Source organism: Rhinolophus ferrumequinum, chromosome 5, assembly GCF_004115265.2.
Source record: "Rhinolophus ferrumequinum isolate MPI-CBG mRhiFer1 chromosome 5, mRhiFer1_v1.p, whole genome shotgun sequence".
Lineage (NCBI taxonomy): Eukaryota > Metazoa > Chordata > Mammalia > Chiroptera > Rhinolophidae > Rhinolophus > Rhinolophus ferrumequinum.
In genome coordinates this window covers 15,821,978-15,840,362 of record NC_046288.1, presented here as the reverse complement: position 1 = coordinate 15,840,362, position 18,385 = coordinate 15,821,978, and the positions used below count along the sequence as shown (strand labels likewise).

The following is an 18,385-nucleotide window of genomic DNA, read 5'->3' as shown; positions in this document are numbered from 1 at the left end:
TGGATCAGTTACCATGAGATGGTGACCTACAAATAGATGAAACCTGTGCCTTGAACACAGAAGCCAAGTGGGTAAATCATGTACACAAATACTGATAGTGCAGTGGGCTAAGTTCTAGAGTGGAAGAGGATGCAAGAATGGTGGGGATGCATAGGAGGGAGCACCTGTGCCTGTGATGCTGAAGATCTGGGAAGACTTCACGGAAGAGGGGACATATGTTATAAATTGGGTATTAAAGAATAAGTAGTAATTACCAGGTAGAGAAGAGGGAGCAGGTTAGTAAGGTTTTTCAGAGGACGAGCTGATTAATAGTTTAACCCACTCATCTTTTTATGGGGGTGAAAGCCATGGACTTAGTGTTTAATGAAATCACAGCTCTTCTGTTCCTCCTGTACCTCCCCCCACGCCCCCACTTTCCCAAATGCCACTAAATGCTTCATCTTGTTACGTGGACCTAGATTGCAAAGAATCCAGTATGTGGCGATTCCTTCTTTGTGGGCCTCTTTGATACTATAGCATCCTCTGATCCTCAGAATATGATCTCTGGTCCTTCTAGCATCTTCAAGCCAAGTCTTGATTGCTGGTTACCTTTGTTGTGAACGGGCTCCCCCCTTGTTTCCTGTATTCGTGTATCACTATTTGCAACAGGAGTGAGGAAAATACTTTGTTTTACCTCGGGTTGCCATAATCCTTTTTCCACATTTTCAGAAACTTTGCGTTTAAGAATTACTTTGTCTCTGACAATTTTTTTTCTAACTTCAAAATTTCTCTCTATTATATCCTCCAGCCTTCATATCTGTCTCTGTACCTCCCCATAAAAGAAGCCTATTTCACAAGCATGAAGGAAAGTATATTAGACATTACCAATACAGAATTAATGATTTCTATTCTGCAAGCAGCTGGTTTGTTTCACAGATTTTTTTCTTTTTTTCTTTTTGTCACAAAGGCAAAGAAAGGAGATTGGCATATTGGCAAAGATTGGACGTCATGACCTCTAAGGCCTCATCCTTTTTTACTTCCTATGAGAAGTGCATCTGATACACCCATATTTATAGCAGCATTCTTCACAATAGCCAAAAGTTGGAAACAACCCTATGTTCATACATAGATGACTAGATTTTTCAAATGTGGTGTATAGCTACAATGGAATACTACTCAGGGTAATAAGGGAAGGAAATTCTAACATGCTACAACATGGATTTACCTTGAGGATATTATGCTAAGTAAAATAAATATTACATGATTCCAAACTTATGTGAGGTACATAAGTAGTCAGATTCATAGAGATAGAAAGTAGAATGGTGTTTGTCAGGCCTGAGGGAGAGGGGATGGAGAGTTATTGTTTAACGGATATTATTTAATTGTTTCAGTTTGGGAAGATAAAAAGGGTCCAGAGATGGATGGTGGTGATGGTTGCACAACAATATGAAGGTACTTAATGCCACGGAATTGTACACTTAAAAATGGGTAAGATGGTAAATGATATGTTAGGCATATTTTACCACAATGAAAAAAAGTGCAGATGAGAAAAGATGACTTGGAGAAAATCATTTGTGTCAGGGACTATTATTTCAGACACTTCATTTATCCAGTCGCCCAGTCATTCAACAAATGTAATGAGTTTCTGTTATGTATCACAGACATTTTAGACACTAGGCATCCAGCAGTGAACAAAACAGACGTTTCTAGACTCACTTAGCATTTAGTGAGGTGCGACAGACAATGAACAAAGTAAATAAGTAAAACATGTTGAAAATAGACGGTGAAAAGTTCTGTGGAGAATTGAAAGCAGAGAGGGGAATGGGATTAGGGGAGAACTGTTGCAATTTGTCAGGTTAGTCCTCACTAAGAAGTGGCATCTAAGGAAAGACCAGAAGTCAGCGTGTGTCCTCCCCATGGGTATCTGAGGGGAAAGTGTCCTAGGCAGAGGGAACATGCAGGATAAAGGCCCTGAGCCTGATTCAGAGTAATAATAATAGGTTTCATAGGGGAGAAGCTAGGTGAAAAATTTATCTGTCACTTCTTCCCAGTTTCCCCTGCTTTCATTGGTCTTAGCGTTTATTAAAGGGAGTGTTAACTGCCCTTATTTCTGGGTCCTCAGGGTGGCCGCGAGGGAAGCCAGAGATCCACAGGACTGGTTGGGTTGGACCTAAGCATGTTGCGGCTGTGGATTCCACTGTGGTGGGGTTGATGGAGCCACATCAAAGCCTCAATAGGGGAGCCTGAGAGAGTTGACAGTATGGGGATGAGGCAAGCAGCCATGGCCCAGGTACTTAACTGAACAAGTGGCCAAGTCTCAGGGGGTGAAGGGCAACGGGCAGCTGAACCTTTGGAGGCACATAAGTATATCTGGTACATCAGGCCTCTTCCTAAATAAAACACGGTTTTGGAGAGGAAGATAATGAAATAGTAACACGTTAGTAGTAAAGCAAGTGGAGACTGTTTTCTAGTTTATAAAGTGCTCATCTCATTGGTATTCCATGAAAGTCTGAGGTATGAGCTGAAAGTCTGAGGGGAGGTATGTCGTATTATCCTTCTTTTTACTGAAAACTTGAGGCCCAGAGATGGTAAATGCCTTGCTAGGTACAGTTAAGTGGCAGAGTGGGACTTAAAGTACCCCCTTTCATACCATCCCTTTCAAGAAATGAGATGTTGACCTTCTGAACGTGCACTAGTGCATTTTCAAAAAAGGAAATAACGTCTTTCGGTTCATTTCTGTAAAAGGTGACTTGAGGAGCTCCAGAATGGCTTTCTACGATAAATTATTGCTCATATACCACTGAACCAGAAATTTAACCATTGAAGAGTCATCGATTTTCACCTTAGGTTCTGTCTCTCTTGCCCACCTTTAAAATGCAGAATTCTCTTGGAAGAGTTCAGCCATCCATCACTCATTTCTTTGAGAAAAAATGAGGAAGAAGGTGTTGAGTTCTGAGTACTTGACGGGACAAGGGAGACAGAGTCAGAGAAAGGCAGGTGGAGACCACCAAAATCAAGTTTGCTGCATTCAAGTCTGTGCCTTTGGGTCCCCATTTGGCACTTAGGCCTTTTCTGGAATTTGTCCAAACACTCCCTCTGACGCAAAGTGTGTTCCTGAATTTCTTCTGAATACTATGGCCCAGCCTGCTGAGAATCTGGCTGGGATGCTCCTAGGAGAGAGTGCTCTGGGCCTTGTCCCTGCTCCACTGAGCTCACAGATTTCTGTGGGTAGGTCACAGGTGTGAGGAACGGTGCTTTGTTACTGAACAGAATTTCTGTGTTGCTGGTCACTCTTAGAGGGCACTCAGGGCCTTTGCTCAGTGCAGCGCCCTTCTCAGGTCCCTTCAAGTGGTATGAAAAGGGTTGAAATGGTGCTTAAGATAACTGTTCTGGTTTTCACAGACAACCATTATGCCTGCCCGCCTCTTATCCGGTGACTCCACCTTCTTTTTCTTCCTCCTCCCTATTCAGTAGTTAATCACTTTGCTGTGTGGATCCTGGAATTCGAATTCTACCACAGGCTTGGGAGTGCAGCATCACGTTCTCAATTAAGATAGCTAAAATTTGTATTGTCATCTTCTCCTGTATTCTCTAACTTGTCAAAATATGACTCCTTTGCAGGAGTCAGCAAAATGACACCATTTCAGTTGCCTGCTGAGTATTGTGAAACTGTTGCTTAGCCAGATTCAAACGAAAGCAAGGAGGGAACGGGGGGAGGGAGAAGGTGGGTTTTTAGATAATGTGTACATTTTATGGAATATTTTGTTATTGGAGACAGTGTTTTCTGAGAGCTCAAGCAAAGAGTGGACACACTGACTTGGCACTGATTGGTGGAGTGTGAATATTTTTATACAGGCTTCAGAAAGCCCAGTGTTGACCTTTTTTTATGATTTTTATTGGCTCCTTTGACAAACTGGCCTAACCTGGGGCCAACAGAATGAGCAGGAAATTTAGGTCACGGATAGTTGCATTTTTAAATACTCCAGTTTTTAGCTGCTGCTCAATCATGGTAATTGATTGATGATAACATAGCAGAGAGCTCTTAAATCATTAAAGGTGGCCAGATAAAGACAAATGGCTGGAGATTTTGTCAGATGCACACTCCCCAACTCCCTGTGGTGTTCTGTTTTGCTCTCTGAAGACGTAGCTTGTCCCTTATTTCATGCAACTTATGGCCCAGCTGGCCTGTTTACAGAAAACAGCCTCCCAAACTTGGCAGCTCTGTTTGAAGCACAGCGTAACATCATTTCCCAAGAGACTGGGGAAAAAACATTACAAAAAAAGTTCCTATCCCCCTAAAACATATGTGTGTTTTAAACTGAACAGCCATTGAAAGCTGTTCTTTCCATCTTTCTCTGAAATCAAGGCCCTAACCTTTACCCATAGCTGAAGGTAAGTGTAGCCGAATTAGATTGTTCGATAACTCCTGTAATCTTCCATTTTCCTGCTCTTGCTTTGGATAAATGCTAATCTGTAATAAGAACTCTAAGTAGATATCTCTGTTCTTCCCAGGACACAGGAAATGTGGCCTGGTATAATGGTATTTTAAAAAGTTTTTATTGAAGTAAAATATAACAGAAAGTACAGCTCAATGAATTTTTGTAACTGAAGACATCTGTGTAATCAGCACCCAGATCAAGAAACAGAATATTCCCGGCAACCCTGGAAGTCTCCCTTTTGCGGCCTCCCAGATACTCCTTCCTTCCAAGGGGTAGGGATTTCTAAAAACATAGATTTGTTCTCCCTGGTTTTTGTGTTTTAAATAAATGGCATCATGTAATATGTTCTATTTTATGGATGCTTTCATTCAACGTTATATTTGTGAGATTCATCCATATTGTTATCTTATAAAATTACACAACATTCTCATTGCTGTGTAGTATTCCGTTGTGTGACTACACCACAGTTTTTCTCTAGTGGAATTTTTAGTGGGGTTTTTCTCTAATGGAATTTTTAGTGGGAGAAAAAGTCCATAGAATCTTTTCACTGCCACTGAGAACGTCACCGTTTCTTGGTGCCAGGGCATCATTTGCTCCACAGACACAGAATGCCAGCTAGCTCCAAGTGCCCCTTGCAGGGATACATTTTGGGAAACATATTCATACTTTGAGAGTAGTCTCTCTGTGTGACTTTATATCTTCTTATTCTGTTAAGTCTTCTTAATACATTATTCCAACTTTCCCATCTATGCCATTATTTTACTCACTTCAGAATTCTTTCATTTATTCCAGTCCCTTTGTCTCTGCCCCATTCCTCAGACATTCTCATTCCTGAAATATTTATGCCCACTCTGTTCTTACATTTCACTCCAATTCTACCCTCTCTGTTTTCTCCTTTGAACCCTCTCCTCCTGTCCTGAACCTCCATTCATAAATCTTGAAGTAATTTTAGACTCTTCTCTTTCTCTCACACTCTATATCCAATCCATCAGCACACGGTGCTGGTTTAGCTTCAGAATATTTCCAGATTCAACCAATTCACAATGCATCTACCCCGATCCAAGCTCCATCATTTCTCACTGGGATTATTGAAATTACTTCCTAGTCGTCTCCTTGCTTCTGCTTTTGCCCCTCCGTAGTCTGTTCTCTTCACCACAGCCTGAGGGATAGCCTTTTCAATCATAAATCAGATCATACTATTTCTCTGCTTAAAACCCCATTCATCTCAGGAGGAAAAGAAGCAGAAGTTCTCACAATGGCCCTGAATGATCTGGCTTCTTTTCTGCATTGTATCTTCCCACCTTCCCACTTCTCTTGCTAAGGGAACTGAGCCTGTCCATATAACTCCCACACCACTGACCTACCACCTTCTTCCTGCTTCTTCTCATCTAAAGCCCATGCTACAGTTCCAATCTGCCCTCTATACCAGCTGTTCCTGGAGACCATTTCTACCCTCTTTGATGCCTTCAGGATCTGATTCCTTTTGGTGTCTATCTCTTCAGCGTTCCCATCTTTTTTCCACATAGTGTTAGGTAAACATAGAATACTATGCTATTTCTACAGGACATACTGTGTTGACAGCTATACATAACTGGAGGCTACTGGCCCAGTGGAACTGGCTGCCCTAGGCCCCAGACAGCTGTCACTTGGGCTTGGTGTTGGGGGATAAACATGGTGACACCTGGATGGGAAATTGCCTTAAAATTTGTGATTGGAACTACACATCCCTCCACCATAGATTTATTAACCTTGAATGAGGTTCTGGGACCAGTCGTCTCTTACGGGGGACTCAGTGGGTCACCTCTGATGTGTTAGGTTGGCCTCTTGCTGCTCCTGCTCTGATCTGAGTCATCTCATTTGCTGGGTTCCCTGTATGGTCTGTCCTAGTTAGAATCTTGGCATCATACCCTGTCTCAAGGATCTGGATTCCTTTTTCTCACAAACTCTGGTTTCCCTCTGATTGGGAAGCAATGGAGAGGAAGTGTGTAGAAGACCAGGTGTAGGTTTTTCGGAGAAAGACAGTTTTGAGTTTGATCTCAGGTAACCTTTCTCAACCTCTACTTCTTCCTCTGAAATAATAACACCTATGTTATAGGGTAATCTGGAGGATTAAATGAGATAATCTATAATTATATCTTTGTAAATGTTCATTTCTTTTTTTTCCCATGTCAGCTGTTTCATTACAAAGGTGAGTATATTTTTGATACTGTGTTCAAAGGACTGTGCTAGGTGTTAGAGATACCATTAGGAATAAGATGTAGTTCTTGCCATCAAGGATTTTTCAATCTTAGAAGGGAGATAGATGTGAATAAATAATTAAATTTAGGGTGATAAGAGCCATTGTAGAGGGAAATAGAGACTTCTCAGGAATCACGAAGTAGGCACATCCACACACGTAAGGAAAGTGAGAAGAAATAATGCTTGAATTGAATCGTGAGACCAGGTGGAAAAGAGGGGAAAAACATTCTAGGCAGGGAGATAAGCATGTCTAAAAGCACAGAGGCACAGCAAGTCATTCCACAAGGCTGAAATGTAGCCTGGAAGGAAAAGATTCATGATGGATGAGTCTGAGCAGTTAGGTATGACCATGAAGACAAAAGAAATACATACGTCATATAAAGGCTTTATCTTGAAGGCGGTGGAAACCATGAAATCATTTTAAGGAGAACAAATATTTGGTTTAGAATGAGTAAATCATGGTTAGAGATAATGGTAATTGCATCTTAGGTGGTAGAGGAAGGAACAGAGAGGAGAGGAGATGGGCATCTAAAATGGTGAGGACTTGGTTTATTTGATGTAGCCGGGACCGGGGGAAGCTGCAGTAGATTCCAAGTTTCTGTCTTGGTCAACTGGAAGAATGACGGTACCACACAGCAGTATATGCAGGGTATACAGACTGAAAAGTGGATTTGGGGATAAAAAATTTTTGAGTTCACTTTTAGACATGTTGAGTTAAAAATGCAGATGAGATGTATAAATGGAGAAATCAGTAGGCAGCTGGCTATATGAATAGGGAGAAAGGAGAGATTTGGCTAGAGGTACAGGTTTAGTATGAGTTACATTAGTTAGTACTCAGAGTAAGGTGAGATACCAGAGGAACCCGCAGATACAGTGGTTCAGACAGGATGGTTTATTTCCCGTACACATTACAGCCTAGAAGTTGTTGGATGGTCCAGTCCAGATGCCACGGAAATGCAGCTCACAGACCTGCAGCACTGGGGGTCACCTGAGACCCTGTTAGAAGTACAGGGTCTCCAGGCCCTACCCAGACCTACGGAATCAGCACGGACCTTTCACAAGAGCCCCAGGTCATCCCCATGCACGTTAACGTTTGAGATGCTGTTATTTAAGGAACCCATGCTGCTTTGCCTTTCTCTCAAAGAAGATAGTTGAAGCTATTTTACCACAACTTGGTCAGCATTTTAGCCATAAGAAGGGGAAAAAGAGAGTAGGAAATAATGAGCTTTCTTTTTCGGATGTGACTTCCTTAAATTGGTAAATATTGGTATTTACTGCATTAGAAATTAAAACTGAGACATTTAAAATATTTATCAATTCCTTTAAAATAATAACAAACTTATTACAAACTAACATAGATACCATTTTTTGAAAAATAACTATATTTCCAAAACAAAACAAAAAAAAAGAAGGCTGGCATTGGTTTATAGTTTTGCAAATCTCTTTACTGTCTCACTGAGTAGAAAACAACTGGATTTTCCTGTTTGCCTCCTTATTTAATATGCTGCCATATGTTGTTTTGGTTGAAGTATATGAATGAAATCCAGCCTTATGCAGATATATAGTTGGAAAAGGGAGGAATATTTTGATAGCTTTTTTAGGTATTTGTGGATATTCTTTTTTGATAGCGTACCTAAAAGTAGACTCTAAAAGTAGGAATTTCTTAAAAGTAGGCTGTAATGTGGAATTGGAAACCATATCAATGAGATTTTTGTACTCTTTTGTATTGAAATTCACTTATCTATTTTGCATTTTGGATGGCTCTTTTGCCTGTGCCTGATAGTCTTACATCATACATTGGTCATTGGGAAAATATTGGCTGAGTTAAGCAGATCTTCCAAATGTTGATACATTTCATTATGCAATTCAAAAAAAGCACATTTTTAATGTCACTATTAATCTCATCAGAAAGTCTTTAAGTGTAGAGTATCTGGCAGTGGCAGATACAAGTTTTCCAAAATTTGAATTTTTGCTTAAAAGGCAGAATTTTATCAATAAATATATCAGTAGTTTTTCTTGAAGGAACAGGCTCACTTTGTTCATTTTCAAGAAAATGTTGGGCAAATACCCAAGTCTTAATAATCATAATGTCTCTATCTGAAATTCTTTCAGTTAGCATTGGTGTTGCACGAGAGAAACCATTAATTCAGTTCACAACTTCCATAATTGCACAGTGCTTTTCCTCAAGATAACCATTGTACGTTAGTAATAGCAGAAGTGCTTTATTCATAGTTCCTATTTTGTTACACAGACTATTAAAGAGACCTCTATTTAAGGGTTGAGATTTTGTAAGATTAATTTTTACTGCTCAATCAAGAGCATTGTTAAGTGAAACTGGCTTTTAAAATATTTTCAACTGTGAGTACACAGCGTAGCAGTAAAGATTACAGTGATTGTTGGTACAGTTTGGAACCACTCTCCTTGATCTGTGCTAAGGTACCAGCAATTTTGCCCGCCATTATTTTTGAACTATTAGTGCAAATGTCAACACAGTGAATAAGGAAAGAATGTCTTAGTATTATTATAAAAGGTCTCTGGTATCTCGGGTCTATGAACCACACTTTAAAAACCACTGCCCTATGTGATGCTTCTGGGCTTGATGAATATTGACTTATGATGTTGCCTGGTTTTGGACTGACTAGTTCTAGGCAAACTAGCAAGTAGAAAACGTTAAACGTGGTGCGTCTCTATGCCTTCCCTCTCTGTGACATCCCTGCCGGCACTCATTGGATCCCTAGTGGTACCGATGGGACAGGTACCACCCAGGCGCCTATTCATGCCTGCTCTTGCTGGTTCGTTTAGTCATTTGGCAAGTACTTATGGAGCCCTACTACGTACCACATTCTCTGCCTGCATTGTGGATCCTGATGCAGAGCTTCTCATGCCCTACCTTATGCAAAACAATTGTATTAATTTCCTACTGCTGCTATATGGCAAACCACCACAAATTTAGTGGCTTAAAACAACATGCATTTACTATCTTATAATTGAGTCGGTCAGAAGACTGACACCAGTCTCACTGGGCTAAAATCAAGGTTTGGCAGCACTGCATTTCTTTCTGGAGGGCTTCGGGGACCATCTGTTTCCTGGCCTTTTCCAGCTTCTAGAGGCTCCCTGCATTCCTTGGCTTGTGGCCTGCTTTCTCCATCTTCAAAGCCAGCAACGTGGCTTCTTTCTGACCCTTCTGCTTTACTGACCCTTCTCTCCTCTACTTGAAGGACTCATGTGGTTAGGATGGGCCACCCAGTAATGCAGGATAGTCTCCCCATGTCAAGATCTGTCACCTGAATCGCAGCTGTGAAGTCCCTTTTGCCATGTAAGGTAACATTTATGGTTCTGGGGATTAGAGGTTGGGCCTCTTTGGGGGCCCGTTATTCTTCCTAGCACACACTCTTAGTAAGTGTGTATTAAATATTTGCTGAAGGAATGAAGCAAGCGTCCTACACCATCGCTCATTTCTCGGAACTTTGCTTCTCCCTGGTTTCCAGATGTGGATTGTCTAAGCCTCAGTTGAGGCACCACCTCTTCCAGGACTTAGGTGTTCCTTTGCTGTGTTCCTAGAGTGAATGAATACCTCTACTACAGCACTATCACTGCATCATCACAACTGTTCACTCCTACCCTCCCTCACCTGTAAGCTCCTCGAATCTCGTGACTTGCTTTGTTCTTTGCCCAGAATATAGCACAGTACCTGCTCCATAGTACGTACACAATAAAAAATGCATGAGTACATCAATGAATTATCTTTACATACCAAGTTATGTTGCATGTTGCCTGCAGCATAAAAAGAAGTTCATTGCCACAAAGAAGCAGAATGGCTTTAAGGCCTAGTGGCAAGTCCTAATGCAAGGACAGCAAGTGATGTTTCAGGCAGAAGGGTCTGAGGTACCCCCTTAGGCCCCCGCTGGTAGCACGCCCGGGACTGAGCTGAAGCTAGGAGGAATTACAGAGATGGGTTCTCTGCAGAACCTTAGGGTGGCTTAGAGTTTCGCTGAATGTCTGCAGACTCTGCACCAGGCAGGAGCAGGTGTGGAGCCAGCCCTGCCTGCTCTGCAGCCACACGGAATGTGGCCTGTTTGCTCCTCATTTCTGTAGAGGCAGCCGGCCCAGAGACTGACTCTGACTTCGGAGAGGTGTTTTAATTCCACCCAAAAGTTGGCTTTTCTAAAGACAACATGCATTTACAGAGGGCCTTTTGTATGCAGTTACTGGGGCCTCATTCAAAAATAACAGGAGCCTCAGTCTGCAGAATAGTTTTGTCACTCTAGACACAACTCCAATCGTCCACCTCCTACCAGAAAGCCTATTTATATCAAAATGAATGAGAAATTTAATCCCTGGTATTTTATAAAGAAGTTACTTTTTTTTCTTTTTTTTTTTTTTTTGCTTTGGCCGTGGTTTGTTCTGTGTGTGCTTTTTTAATGCCTGTATTTAATGATGTTTATATTGCCTTTAACCTTTGACTAACTTTGCAGTTAAGTTTCAAGATGTGGTTTCACATCTAGTGTTTGTAGGCTGCTTCTCCCTCCTTGAGACTTCTAACTTCCTATTCCTAGAAGGCATTTCATTTCCTTACCAATCATCTCAATCGCTCTTGCTCAGGGAGAAAGGAATCCATGGGGTGGTAGGCAATATTGGTTGGAGTAATAATTAATATTTTTCTGAGGCTATATGCCAGGCACAGTGCTATGTGATTTACTTCTATTATTAAATCTTTAGAACAACCTTATGAAGCAAACACTATTATTGTATATCCTTATTAGATGTATGAGAGAAAGTGCTTTTCTCAAAATTAGCCCTCAGAAAAGAGGGCGCCCCCTTCTGTTTGAGTCCTTACAAAGACCATTCCATGGTGGAGATTACTCTATTTAAAACCACAAAGTATTTAAGCAATTGTCCCAATATTATGAAAATGGGTGCCGTGGTTTGTGATTGCTTAATACTCAAGTATTTGTGGTATTATTTCCATTTTACAGATGAGGAAACTGAGACTTGGAGAAGTTAAATAACTTGCACAAGGTCACACACTAGTAAGTGGTGCAGCCATGACTCAAACCCAGGTATATAATCTTACTTCCATATCCTCAGATTCTTTCTTTCACCTTTAAAAAGGTTTCAATTTAGGGAGTCATTGATGTTTTCCTTTCATCTTGTTGAGGTTCATTCTAAGAGCAGAGATTACAAAATGGATATTCATTATTCATCCAGTCTGGAGCCATGATTTTATGGATAGCGCAGGAAAGCACTAGTTCACCTTCTAAACCAACGTGGCATGGAATTCCCTCTGCTTCCTTCTTGCCAGGTGATCACCCTGCCTCCCTTGGCCCTTGGTGGGAAGTTTTTTGCTTCCTGAGTCAGTGCCTTACTTGGCTCTGGGTGTAGGAGTTCTTCCTCATACTGAACTGAAATTGTCTTTCCTGGAATTTTCAGTCTGACAGAAAAGAGATCAAAACATACCTGGATTTGTCTCTCATCCTCTTTCCTCCTTCCCCTCCCCCCCGCAACTTGCTTTCTTCTCTTTCCAATAAATATTTTATTTTAGAATAGTTTTTGATATATAGAAAAGTCGCCAAGATAGTACAGAGAGTTTCTGTATACCCCTCAGCTTATTGTTAAAATCTTAACTGTGGTACATTTGGCAAAACTAAGAAGCCAGCATTGGTACATTACATTACTATTAAGTAGAAACTCTAGACTTTATTCTGATTTCACTAGCTTTCCCTGATATCCTTTCTGTGTTCCAGGATTGCACATTACTTTTTGTCTTTATGTGTCCTTAGTCTCATCTGGTGTATGATAGTTTTTTCGTTTTTCCCTTTGTTTTTCATGGCTTTGACAGATTAGAGGAGATTGGCCAGGCATTCTGTAGAATGTCCCTCAAATAGGATTTATCTGAGGGACAGGTTTCATCAGGGTTACATGTTTGGGAGAAGAATACCACGAAAGTTAAGTACCATTCTCCTCACATCATGTTAAGGACACATGATATCAATACGACTTATCTGGTAGTGTTAATCTTGATCTTCTGGCTAAGGTAAAGTTACTCCTCCCTCCCCTTTCCACACATGATTTTTCAGAAGCAAGTCACTGGGTGCCCATACTCAAGAGGCAGGGGTATTAAGCTCTACGTCCAGGTGGGGGGGGGCGGGGGTGGAGGGTTATCTACCTAAGTTATGTGGAATTTTCTGTGAGGAAGATCTGTCTCTTCTCCTACATTTACTTACTAATGCAATCATTTACATCAGTATGGAGTGATGCACATGTATTTTGTACTGTTGGTTATAACCCATCAAAATTTTATTACTTTTTTGCTTAAATTGTCCCAGCTTTGGCCACTGAAAAGTCTTCCGGTTATCCTTGTGCCCTTTTGACATACCCTCATTCTTTTGTTTTCTTGAGGACTTCCTCACTTTCTGACACTACAAGCTCTTACAGGTTCCTCTTGTAAGTCCCTGCCCCAGCCCCAGAATCAGCCATTTCTCCAAGGGTTCCTGGTTCCTTTCATTTGAGAATGATGTTAGAAGCTAAGATCTGCCCATTGGGTGTGCTCGTGCTGCTGGGCTGTCACTACTTCTAGGTCCTCTTAGTGGACAGAATTAGGAAACGTGTGTGTGTATGTCAGCCTATGTTGCACAGTCTACCGTAATTCTGTATCTACATTTGTTTCCCTAGTAAAGCTTTTTGTTTTTAAGCATTTATGTTTTGCTGTGTAGCCAACAGTGAGAATATGATTCGCTGGCTTCTATCACTCATGGTAATGTTTTTAAAGCAAGGAGGTGGGAAGAAAGTGAAAATGGAGACCTTGACATAAATATGATTTCAGAGCTCAGCCATCCTCTAGATATGTCATGTCATTGTGAGACGAGGAGATTCTAAGAGGTTGACCGAGATTGTAAGAGGTTAAGGAGCTAGGTAGTGGAACAGTCAGGATCGGAATCTGGCGTTGTGAAATGGAGCCTCTTTATTCCCGCTGTATCTCATGCCTCTCTACGACAGTATTCTTGGCTTTGTATTCAATTCAGTAATTAACTACTTGGGATGCGTTAAGCAGACGAGAATGTAATTTTAGAAACCAGTGTGCACAGGTATTACCTAGCCACCAGAAACCTGCTTTAGTGTCACTAATAAGGGATTTTGCCCTCTCGCGACATATCTTAGATCAACAACTTAACAATGATGTTCTAATGGCTGGATGTTAGTAAGTGGATCTTCTCAAATGACTACGATGATTATCCTACCATGATTTACTTTTTATAACTATCTTTAAAAAAATCCTTTTGCTCTAGAGTGAGAGTTATAGGACTTCTATGGGATAGATACTTGATGTGTACACCTGCTTTTTGGAAATGAGATATAAAACAATGAAGGACTCTGCTTAATATCATCCAAGTAGTTAGCAATAAGGTAAACAGTTAAAAAAAAAAAACAACACAAAACCACACCCCCCATGGCCCCTCTTTTAACAGGCCAACCACACAGCTCCTTTCTTTTAAATTGCTTTGCTAGCTTGTAAAGCAAAAAATGAACACTTGAAGGTTCCTCTCAAGAGACACGATAGCACAGTGTTAGGATGACTTGAAACTTTTCAGCCCTTTCCTTTGAGAAGTGGGTGTATTTATACTTGGTAAATCATGTTTGGTCACCATGTAACAGTCATTTCTGCTTTTCCATTTTTTACCTTCTTCATTCCAAAGACTTACCATTTTATTTTGTGTGGTACATTGTGGACTTCCAAGATATTTGGTGGAAATAAATGGTAACAGCTATTTTTCGTGTAGCAAATAACATAATTGTGAACCTTACCCTTGAGATGATATATCCAAATTTTTCTAGGTGTGGAAATAACTCGACCAACCAGTTATTTTGGGTAGTCATCCCAATAAAGAATCACATTCACCTGCTAGCTGTCAACTTTATTCAGAAATGAGTTTCTATAAGTTTTTTTTACTTTATTCCAATACTCCCTTACCATGGATTTCATCTTTAAAATAGTACATGTTCACCTACACACACACACACGCACACACACACACACACACACACACAACCTACACACCTACCTAAAGTCCCATCGTCCTTTCCTGCTTTATTTTTCTCTATAGCACTTACCAACATCTAATATGTTATATATTTTACTTCTGTAGCTTTTAATTGTCTGTTTCCCCTAACTATTATAAAATGTAAGCACTATAAGAGAAGGGGATTTTTTTTTTCTTTTCTTTTTTTTTTTTTTTTTTTTTAGTGCTGTGTCCCCAGACCTAGAATAGTATCGGGAACATAGTAGATACTCAATGAACTCTTCTGAATGAATAATGTGAAAGCTGCAAGTTGTGATCATTTCACCCCTGGTTTTAGTATAAATACCAATAGTTGAATTTTATTTTATAAGGTTATCTTATATTGCAGGTGAAATTAAATCACAGTATTTAAAATGGAGATTTATCTGTCCACCAAAATTCTCGGAATTTGTACTAGAAATGTGCATAGTGCTTTGGATGTTCTGCAGTTATTCCAGTAGTGTAATGCTATTATCACATGCATGGAATTTTGAAATCCTCTGTTAAATAGCACTCAGGAAATTGGTGGAAAAGCTAAAAGCAAAAACTTTTTAGTTTTAAGGTGAATTACCTTCAGACTAACCCTAAGATATCTTGAACCCTTAGTGACATTACTCAGTATGACTTCTTATTCTATCACCAGATTCAGTAGAGAGTGACTTCTCAGTGTTATAAAAAAAATCTATTCTGACCAATATTTGCCAGTGTAGAGAATATTGAACAGACTATGCTGCAAAATGTGAGGTAATTCCTCTGAAGGAGTGTCAGTATTCATTTGGATATATAGATGCTGGCATGATTTTATTTTTAATCACATTACTTTACAAATATTTTTATTTTCAATTTCTAGTGTCTGAAGTACTTCTATTTTTATATTTAAAACTAGTGGACTTTTATTTGTTTAAGCAATATATAAGATAATATAAAAGGGTCTACAACTTGACTAGTCGTTTTATGCACTAGATCTTTCAAAACAACAACTCTAATGCCAAATTCCTTACAGTATTCTCTCCAGGATGAGAAACAAACAAATAAGAAGCAATCTAGCCAGTGAGCATCACGGATTTGTTTGCGAGCTGTCTTTGGACTGATGTAGTACATGAATTATGTCTTTGGGTAAGATTGACATATTTTCACATTACCACCTTTTATTTCAGAGCATTGGGGAGTCGACGATGTCTGTTGTGTTAAATCAGCTGCTTCCCATAATCAAGCCTTTGAATCAGAGGACCAATGATGACTACAGCCCCGAAGAACTGTTGATCCTCCTAATATATATTTATTCTGTCACTGGAGAGTTCACAGAGGACAAAGACCTGGCTGAAGCTGAAGAAAAAGTGAAGAAAGCATTGGCCAAGGTCTTTTGTGAGGAGTCTGAGTTGTCACCTTTGCTGCAAAAAGTCACAGGTGAGTGTTTAACAAAGATATACAAGTAGGTCATAAAAATTATTGGTACAGAAAATAAGTTTAAAAATAAAGGCTATTGCAGGAAGAGGATATAACCATCTTCGTTGAAACTGTTTGGAATTTCATGAGGCCTGCTGAATGCTAGCTAGCCTTTAAGATCAGAGGTTTTCATTGTAGTATTTTTTTTCCAGTCGTGGGAGTGAAATGGCCTTCTACTTGCTTGTCAGAATTTATGTTCCTTGGAGCCAAAGCTTTCTTAAAATAGCAAAATACTCATAGGGCATAATATCTTGAAGGAAAAATAAAATGTATTGCATTCTATTCAAAGGGTTTGTGTTGACATATTCTCTTTGAGATTGTCATTTCAAACTTCAAAAAAAAGTTCTCTAATGTATTACATAATGTTATAGGATTAAAAGTTTCCATTTTCTAGAATAGTTTCTTATTTTGACTCCTCGTATTTCATTTTGAATCTGAATTATTTGGTAGTATCTAAAATAATGCCTGAACATCCCCGTAAAGTAGGCTATGTTAATTTGGGGGAACTATATAATTAAATATTATAAACTCTATTTCGCCTCTAGTAAGAACTGTCATAGAGACATTCATTTGTGTTATTCTGCATCAAATTTAATATTTTTATTTATATTTTGTGTAAAGCTTATTGCCATTAGTATGGATTAAGCCTGGGTCTGTTTGAGACTGAGACGTTATTAAAATTTACACATAAAACTTAAACACCTTAAAAACATACCAGATTTCCATTCATTAATGACTGTGCGTATGTAGGTGTGTGTAGACCTTTCCGTTCAGGAAGGCTCAATTGAGGCAGATCGTATATCTTCCCACTTTTCTTCCTGTCCCCTGTTGTGCCTCCCTGAGGGAACTATCCAGATTGCTCAGAAGCAGGCTGTGTAGCTGTCAACCTAAGCGTCCCATGCATGTGTGTTTTCCTTTGTGCCCACTGCTGACCTTTCCTATGTTTGTTATGGAAAATGAAACCCTGATGAGATGGAAACTGAATGAAGTTTCCACAGAAATGAGACATTTTCTTGCTTAGTATAGAACCTGTTTGCCAACCTTTTTTCCCCCTCTTATTCCGTCCCCCCACCCAACTGCGGTTCAAGCAGTTGTTTCTCAGTCTAGTTGTGTAGGACACAGCTCCCTGCCCCATGCTGCTATTATGAGCCTTGTGCTGCCCCGGCGACCTCAGCATTGGGAGCGCGGCACTCCAACCACCTGAGCCACTGGGCTGGCCCCTGTTTGCCAACTTGAAATCTTAAGGGAAACTTGTGGAATTTGTTCCCATTTCACTTAGGTATAGCATTATATATGTGATTACATGTGTTTGGCTATAAATGAATATTGACTTCGAAAGTTTTAATATGGTTCACACAGTGCTTAGAACAGTGATTTGATTCAAAGTAAAATTGAATGCTTAGGAGAGTTTAATTGGAAATTATTCTTAAAATGCATAATTTCAGAAACAGACAACAAAGATTGTGTGTTTTAGCTAAAGTTATTTGGATAGCTTTTCTGTAACATTAATATGTTACTCTATTATTTTGGGAATTGAAGTCATGCTGTGACAGAATTCATTTGCTATTTGCTCAAGGTGTTTATTGACCCAGCATTTCATTCTTTATTAGTTTCTCTATTTATGATTGCTCAGGATATTGCATTTTCTTGTTTTTAACTTTGATTTCACATTTTAAAACACTGCTATACATTCATGTTTATATTAGGAAAATTTGTAAGTTTAGCAGTTGAAGGTTAAAAAATAAGAATTTGTGGAAATTTTAATATATTTTAAAAGTTTAGAGAGATCTTATTTTGTAATACTGAGTATGCATTCCTACTTAGATTAACTTTGCACGCACAGTTTAAACAGGCTGGAAAAGGAGTGCTACTTAAATTTAACTTAAGTGAATTTACCATTGAAACACACATGCATTGATCAACCGCTGTGCACACCAAAAGAACTTTATTTCCGAAGATAGACTTTTACTTGGCCGGTGTAGACAGACCCTTTATTAAGTATGTTGTAAACTCCTGAGAAGTAGGGCTTATATTTACAGTTAGCTGCTGAAGAGAATATTTAATCTACATCCCAGGATAAAAAGTAATAGGGTAGTGTTGAGGCTGTGGTCACTGAATATCACAGAATAGGATGGGATACGCCACTATGGACCGGAAGAATCGAATTGCCTTCAAATGCGCTTAGCCTATCGTTGACCGAGGTTAGCCTGGCTTTTTGCCATGAAC

General features: G+C 39.7%; 1 protein-coding gene across 1 annotated transcript in view; it reads left to right on the top strand.

Moving 5' to 3' along the window:
• The window catches only part of SCFD2 (sec1 family domain containing 2), a 374,115-nt gene that overhangs the window by 118,004 nt on the left and 237,726 nt on the right, over nucleotides 1-18,385 (top strand). Inside the window, exon 5 of the mRNA XM_033106522.1 lies at nucleotides 15,871-16,120. Within this exon, the coding sequence (XP_032962413.1) occupies nucleotides 15,871-16,120 (250 nt within the window). The remainder of the gene's footprint in view (nucleotides 1-15,870; nucleotides 16,121-18,385) is intronic.